The 8,358-nt window shown below is 44.6% G+C and overlaps 1 protein-coding gene across 1 annotated transcript; it reads left to right on the forward strand.

Moving 5' to 3' along the window:
- Window positions 1-222: 222 nt before the first annotated feature.
- foxe1 (forkhead box E1) lies at window positions 223-3,400 on the forward strand. Its single transcript, XM_080188344.1, has one exon. The coding sequence runs from the start codon at window positions 331-333 to the stop codon at window positions 1,390-1,392; it is 1,062 nt and encodes a 353-aa protein (XP_080044470.1). The 5' UTR covers window positions 223-330; the 3' UTR covers window positions 1,393-3,400.
- The last annotated feature ends 4,958 nt before the right edge of the window (window positions 3,401-8,358 follow it).

Genomic DNA, 8,358 nt, shown 5'->3' on the forward strand with positions numbered 1-8,358 from the left:
AACCCGATAGCGCATTGCAATCCTAAACATGTTAGTTTCAAAATGCTGTGGGATATTTTGGGGATTATTATCGGGACTTGTTCATTCTGCATGGTGATTTTAAACACTCTGCGCTGTAAACTCCACATTGAATTTCCTGACTAGCCTTCTGGGCTGTGCTTATTTAAATGACTCTCAGGGGGAGTGACCGCGGTGTGGGATTAAGAGCAGTTCGCACCGGGCGCCCGCACAGCCGCGGTTGAATGTGGGACAGGGGAAGGGTGTTAAGGTGATTCCTGTTCTAGCCGCTGCCCCCCTCTCTCTCAGTGCCATGGGCCCCGTGTTGTAGGGATGACAGCAGAGAGCCAGCAGTCACCCCCGGCAGGCTGCAGCCTGGTGAATGGGAAGCAGTCAATGGTGAAAGTGGAGAAAGATTCAGGCGCTCTCTCTGAGGGCTCGGCACCCCAGCAGCCTGGGGAGACTGCCCGGGGCAGGAGGCGCAAGCGGCCCATCCAGAGGGGGAAACCCCCCTACAGTTACATCGCACTCATCGCCATGGCCATCGCCAACTCGGTGGACAGAAAGCTGACCCTGGGCGGCATCTACAGGTTCATCACCGAGAGGTTCCCCTTCTACCGCGACAATCCCAAGAGGTGGCAGAACTCCATCCGGCACAACCTCACCCTCAATGACTGCTTCATCAAGATCCCCCGGGAGCCAGGGCGGCCGGGCAAGGGCAACTACTGGGCACTGGACCCAGCCGCGGATGACATGTTCGACAGTGGCAGCTTCTTGAGGAGGAGAAAGAGGTTCAAGAGGTCGGAGGTCGCCCCCTACTCCACCTACGTACACCAACACAATCCGGTCCCCCCAGGGCAAGTCAGCAGATCCCAACCAAGACCCTTCTACTCCAACATGAACTACCCTCCCCAACTCGTCCCCAATCCCTCTCTCCACTACTCACCGCCACCTTCGGCGTTCAGCAACAGCCAGGCCAGAATGTACAGCTTCAGCAGCCTGGTTTCAGGTACCGAGATGAGCCAACACCTCCCTAGCTCTTGTCCTCCAGAGCTCAGCCCCGCTTACAGCAACCTCGGAGGCTCAGTCTACCAGAATCAAGCTTGCAATGGAGCTCTCTACTCCAACGCCGTGCCTTATACCTACATGGGAGGCAATCCACGCCTTCCCAGCAACCAGTCCACTTGCTGTTTAGCCAACGGTCAGGTGCACGGTGTCTCCATGTCCATTTCTACCTCCCCCGTGAGTACCGAGTCCGTGGAGTCCTTTGAAAGAATATCTCCGTCCCCCTTCCCGCGGGTTTATGGCAGCAACGGACAGAGCAACTGCACAGGTACACACATCAGGCACCTACCTTGCTGTGCGAAGGTGGACGGAATTACTTACTCCTTTTAAAACCAATAACCTTTCAACATTTTTCCTAGTGAACATGAACCGAGTTAAACTGAATCGGCCTTCCAATGAAATTTTTGCTGGCAATACTTGTGACAAAATTTAAACATTGTGTGCACATTGCAGCACAGCTTAAACACTTGTCATATTTTGTCCACAGTTTTAATTTTACATTTTAAGCTTGATGAAAGTTATTGACCCTTTCTGTTAATGGTGACAATTGTCAGTTTTTCTGCTCATCATTTTCCACGATTCTGAAGGTGATTTTGGGATTGGAATGGTGCTCCTGTACACTTCTTGTCTTTACTCAGACCATCTGATCTTGGTTTTTAACCATCAGATGACCAATTTCTGGTCACTTTGCAGACATTAGACAGTAACGTTTTTTGAGATGGACTCAGTGGCCGGAAGGAAACGATTTTTTTTTAAAAGAATGACCTCAACTTTTGCATCAGAAGTATTCCAAGAACATCTTCAACAAACTGAAAGACCAAAATAGAACTGTTATTTGCTGATAATTGTTGGGACGATCTACATTAAGTTTGGAAAGTAAATCTCAATACTTCCATTCCTGTATGGGTGGCACACAGTGGTCAGCACTGCTGCCTCACAGTGCCAGAGACCCGGGTTCGATTCCCAGCCGCGGGTCGCTGTCTGTGTGGTGTTTGCACTTTCTCCCCGTGTCTGTGTGGATTTCCTCTCACACTCCAACGATGTGCGGGTTATGTGGATTGACCATGCTCTGGTGTCAAGGGGATTAGCTGGGTAAATGCGTGGGGTTACAAGAATAGGGCCTGGCTGGGATTATGGTCGGTGCCTAATAGGTGGGCCGAATGACCTCCTTCTGCACTGTAAGGATTCTATGATTCAACCAGATGAGTTTCTGCATGTTACAGAGTTTGCAAAACTGTAGGTTGTTTTAAAATTAATAAGAGTTATTTTTCTTCCAACGACGGTGTCAGCGTTTGCTTTTGGGGGACTTTAGTTATACTTTAGAAAGTTTATATAAGAATCGGTTTTCCCCATATTGGGATGTGAGTATTTACATATCATTGCATTTGGTAAAGACCCGATCAATCGCCTTGGATTTGATCGAAAGAGGTTAAATAAATCACTCTTTGGAGCAAATAAAGCAGGAATAGTTCAATGAACTGCTGTGTAAACGCAGATTCGGGACGCGGCTTTCTGGGACTGCATCAGGAACTGCTGTGTGTTATAAAGTATATTGATTGTAAATTTTGTTAATTCGGCTTCATGTCAAATGCTGAATCTCCCAGAATTTGAGGACGATAGAAATGTCATGGCTGGCTTGTGTCAAGATATTGATGGTGGGCAATGTGACAACTCCAATGCATATGAATGTTAAGAAGACGGAATCAGACTATCTCCTGTTATTACCTGACTCTTATGTGGCACAGTTGTTACTTGCCAGTTATCAGTCCAAGCCTGGATATTGGTCAGGTCTTGCTGCATTTGGACATGGACAACTTCAGGTCTGAGGAGTCACGATTATGCGGAACATGGTGCAGTCATCAACCAACATCCCCACTTTTGCCCTTATGATGGAGGGAAGGTCATTGATGAAGTAGCTGAAGATGGTTGGGACAAGGACACTACCCTGAGGAACTCCTGCAGGATTATCTTGGGACTGAGATCATTGACCTCCAACCACCACAACCATCTTCTTTTACGTGAGATATTATTCCAACTAATAGAGTTTTACCTCCATTGTGCTAGTTATTGGGAAAATATTGAAATGTGGTGATACGTCAACTCTCCAACATTAATCATTTTCCATTCATGACAGAGAGATTATTGAGAGGGAGCAGACATACAAGTGGAAGAGATCCCAAGAGAGCTTGGCAGGGTAGATGGTGAGGTGTTTTCATTAGTGGGAGAGTCTTGAACAAGGGGTGCATAGCTACAAGATAAATCACAGAAATCCTTCAGTGCAGAAAGAGGTCATTTGGCCCATCGAGTCTGCACCAACCACAATCCAACCCAGGCCCTATCTCCCCCCCCCCATCCCCACACATTTACCCACTAATCCCTCTAACCTACGCATCTCAGGATACTAACGGCAGTTTTAGCATGGCCAATCAATCTAACCCACACATCTTTGGACTGTGGGAGGAAACCAGAGCACCTGGAGGAAACCCACGCAGACACAAGGAGAATTTGCAAACTCCACACAGACAGTGACCCAAGCCGGGAATCGAACCCAGGTCCCTGGAGCTGTGAAGCAGCAGTGCTAACCACTGTGCCGCTGCACAAAGGGTCGGCTATTTAAAACTGAGGTGTGTAGAAATTTCTTCTCGCAGAGGGTGGTGAATCCCTGGAATTCTCTTCCCCAAAGAATGGCGAGGTCAGATAAGTATAAGTATTTAAAGTGGAGGCGGATAAATATTTGATAGATTGATGAAAAGAGGGGCTCTGGGGAAATAGCACAGAAAAGGAGCAGAGGCCAATATATATCCACCATGACTGAATGGCAGGGCAGGCTTGAAAGGCCTGTCTTACCCTGAGTATAACCAATATCAGCAATCTCTTTATTGATTGAAACAAGGCTTACTGATGCCCCTTCTCCCCCCCATGTTCTTTCACAGGATGTGGGTGTCGCTGGCTAGGCCAGCATTTATTGTCCATCCTTAATTGTCCTTGATAAGATGGTGTTGAACCGCCTTCTTGGCTTGCTGCACTTCATGGGGTGTCGGTGCACCCACAGTGCTGTTAGGTAGTATTATGATGGAATATTTTATATATCTTTTGAAAAGAATATTGAGATGCACAGGCAGTGTGTCAACAACTCTTTCAGCCAAAGGTTTGTTCATACTGAATACTAGAATATTAAAATGTTAATATCTGTAAAATTTCTCTCAGGTGAATGTTTGTGTTTTAACATTTTGTGACTGAAAGTTTACACATGGAGTGATTCGATGCATAAAAGGACCTCAAATTGATGGGAATATACAATTAAAATGACAAAATGTGGTAACTTCAGGAATATTAACTGAACTGCAATAAGATATCACTGTTGCACAATGTCCCACCTAATTTTATTTTTTTAAAATACAGAACCCAATTTTTCAAAATGATATTTCAATTTCCTCTCCTCTGGTTAAACAGCAGAATTGGTTCTATCAATAAAGCAACAATGACCGGGTAATAGTGGAAGCAGTGTTCATAAATGGAGAGTGATTAGCACTGCTGCCTCACAGCAAAAAGTCTGACAACAGCAGGTTTAAGTCCAACCGATTTATTTGATAGTAAACTCACTAGCTATAAATCGGTTGGACTTAAACCTGGTGTTGTCAGACTTTTTACTGTGTTTACCCCAGTCCAACACCGGCATATCCACATCATGACTACTATCGACGCCTCACAGCGCCAGAGGATCTGGGTTCCATTCCTAGCTTAGCTCACTGTCTGTGTGGAGTTTGCACGTTCTCCCCGGTCTGCGTGGGTTTTCTCCAGGTGTTCTGATTTCCTCCCACAGTCTGAAAGACATGCTAGATAGGCGCATTGACCCAAACAGGCACTGGACTGTGGCGAATAGGGGAATTTCACAGTAACTTCACTGCAGTGTTAATATAAGCTTTACTTGTGAGTAATAAGTAAAATTTAACTAAAACAAGCTTCCTCTAATATTAAATAATGACCGGGGTGCTTTCCAGATTTTGTTATCATTGTGTATTTAGTTAAATACGGAATTACGATCTCAATTTTTACGCATTTTTTAAAAAAATGTTTACAGTCCTTCATGGGTTAAGAGGCACTTTCTGTTAGATGAGAAATCTACATTTTCAATAAATCCGGGTTATTATGATTTTAACCGAGTATTGAATTTTTTTTCTTGTAAAAGTTTATAAGGATTGGGTTCTGAGATTCCTTCTCACATCAGGCGAACAGTCTAAGAGTATTTGCTGGCATTTATGATTTGGCTTCAATTCAGCACACTGCGGGGAGTATGTTCTCCAGCGGTCAAGGTGATTGTTAGTCTTGAGTGTATCAATTGCAAAACTCAATCCGGAAAGTCTTTTTTTAACAGAGGGAAAAATATGTTTTTATTTAATGCCAAGTTCCTATTTCCCCGTGCTTAGAGGAATCTGGGAATTATAATGGGGAAGTTAAACAAATATATACAATATCCTCTCATATTTTTATATCAGATGCAAAGCACAACATAGCAGAACTCCGACAAATCGGGTAGGCTGTTGCAGTATTAAGGATAACGAGAACCAGACTGTATTTATCCGTGTCGCGATTTCCATAACACAAGCACATCAAGTCCAAACGGGCATTTCAAACTGCTTTATCCCATTAGGAGATCAGGGATTCTGGGAAGAACACTTCAACTGGTTTCCAGAGATGAGGAAACACTCGGTAGGGTAGGTTGCATTTTGCAGGGAGAGGTGTACATTTTAACTCCCATTGTGTCTTTTGAATGGGTTAAAATCGCAACGCCGATTGAACAATGTCGACTACTTTTCATCAGGATTTGTGATTTTTTTTAAAAAAAGGCGAATAGAAAAGAAAGGGGAAGTTGTGAAGTGATAATCTGGACACTTCAAAACTGAGTATAGGAGTGGCAGCATTGCAAGAAATACATTCTTTAAATCAGATGGCACAGGGTTTGGATGGGGTAGTTGTATGATCGTGTAAGGGTTCCCTTTTCAAATATTCATTCAATTGCTCTTTCGAAAGTTACTACAGAATTTTATTTCCCACTCTCTCAGACAACCCGTTCCAGATCACAATTTGTTACACTAAAAAAAAACTCCCCCTCTCCCCCACCAATTCTCAGTGAATTATCTTCACTCTGTGTCCCTCTGGTTCCTGACCCCCCCCACCCCAACCACTGGAAACGCTTATTCCTTACTCTATCAAAACCCTTCATGATTGTAAACACCTCTGCTAAATCTTCTTTTCATCTTCTCGGCCCCAAGAAGTACAACAGCCCCACTTTTTCAACCCTGCAAACTGCTCTATGCCCCCTCCGTCACAAGGTCCGTGGGCAGGCAGCCCCAGTAGACCCACTGGTGGGAATTTTACGGTCTCGCATGCCCCTGCTCCTCGGGAGCATGGAGAATTTGGCACTCAGCAAAGTCCCCGTTCACAGCAGCTGGACTGGAGTATTTCAGCCACGTTGGAGAGTCCAGAAGCAGATACATGGGAACACCACCACCTGCAAGATCTGCTTCAAGCCATTCACCATCCTGACTTGGAAATGGCAAGAAGTTTCACAACACCAGGTTAAAGTCCAACAGGTTTATTTGGAATTAGGAGCTTTCCGAGCACTGCCCCTTCATCACGTGAGTGGACTCAGCCCCAGTCCAACGCCAGCATCTCCACATCCTGACTTGGAAATATATCACCGTTTCTTCGCAGTGGCTGGGTCAAAATCCTGGAATTCTCTCCCTAAGGGCATTGCGGCTCAACCCACAGCACGTGGACTGCAGAGATTCAAGAAGGTAGCTCACCTCCATCTTCTCAAGGGGCAACTAGGAATGGGCAATAAATGCTGGCCAGCCAGCGATGCCCATGTTCTAGGATTAATAAACCAAGTCCCAGCCCAATTTGTTTCAGCCTGTTCTTCATCTTGACAGCTGAGCTCTTCCTATTCCCCTGTCCAATTTTTCCCACCTACATCAGCCATTCAATCGGACTCCCTCTATCACTTTAACAATTCCCTGGCCCTAACCCTCCCTGCTTCACTGCGAATGTACAGTCCCTCCATACTTCCAGTTGCCACTGGTGCAGCCTATGAACGCTCCATGTCTTCAGTGAATGGGGAAGCCAATCTTTCCTCTCCCACAATAACCCTCCTCCACATGTCTGAATGTGTTCTCACATTTAGAAGTCTCACAACTTCTCCTCTTCTCCACTCAATTCCTTCAAATAAAAGATGTTGCTATGGGAACCCAGGAATCTTAATTAATCTTGTTTTCTCGTGGAATGCTTGGAACATTCTTTCTTCCAGTTCTATTCTGGTTCCCGCCCTCACCTCTTTTGTCTTATTTTCCAAAAGGCAAACAAAAAATAATTACTAGCCGGTCAATGAGCTATTTAACTATAATAGTGTACTGTGGATTTTCCATTGGAAGTAGATTGTAATTCCCAGTTATATTTTATGTATGATTATATAAATATACAATGGTGTTAACGAATGGTTCAGCTCATAAATACACTCCATGATGCACTACGGTGCCAGACAGGTCAAAAAGGTCTAGACTCCATCCCAGGTCTATGTTGAGGGAACAGTGTTGTTAGTGGGGTTGTTGCTGTTGGCCTCAATACCCTGGGCTAGGATGCAGAGAAACCAGTGAGGGAGACCAATTATGTTCTCCCTCATCACAAATAACACATGTAATATGAAGGGGAGGGCGGCAGGGGGCATAAAATCCTGTACTGATTACTAAGCGGAAGTTAGACAGCCAATTCTTTTCTTTCCAGAAATCCATTGCCATAATTTGAGAATTCAGGCATAATCATTCCTGTCACTAACATGCTCATCGCATTCATGTTACGCACAATAAAATCTATGGAATTAGAACATAGAACACAACAGCGCAGAACAGGCCCTTCGGCCCACGATGTTGCACCGACCAGTTAAAAAACAATGACCCTCTAACCTAAACCAATCTCTTTTCATCTATAAACCTATCCACGGATCTCTTAAACGCCCCCAAACTAGGCGCATTTACAACTGCAATTGGGCGAAGAATTTGTCTCAGAAATCTTTGAGAATGGATAAAAAGCAACGCTGTGGGGGAAACCCCCTGCACAAACTTTACACGTACAGCTTTTAAACTAAAATGCAGTAAGCACAATTCACAGTGCATTGAAAGATATAAACAATGTTGCTGTAACGGGCATGGAATTACATTTTCAGATGAAGATTTATAAAGCTAAAAATGTACAGGATCAAAAATGAATTAAGATTAAAATCACCATAGTGGACACAGGCAC

The sequence above is a fragment of the Carcharhinus amblyrhynchos genome, chromosome 5, assembly GCF_965287045.1.
Source record: "Carcharhinus amblyrhynchos chromosome 5, sCarAmb.v2.hapA, whole genome shotgun sequence".
NCBI lineage: Eukaryota > Metazoa > Chordata > Chondrichthyes > Carcharhiniformes > Carcharhinidae > Carcharhinus > Carcharhinus amblyrhynchos.

Excerpts from the sequence above, each read along its gene's own strand:
- foxe1 (XM_080188344.1), top strand. The coding sequence starts at position 331 with ATGACAGCAGAGAGCCAGCAGTCACCCCCGGCAGGCTGCAGCCTGGTG.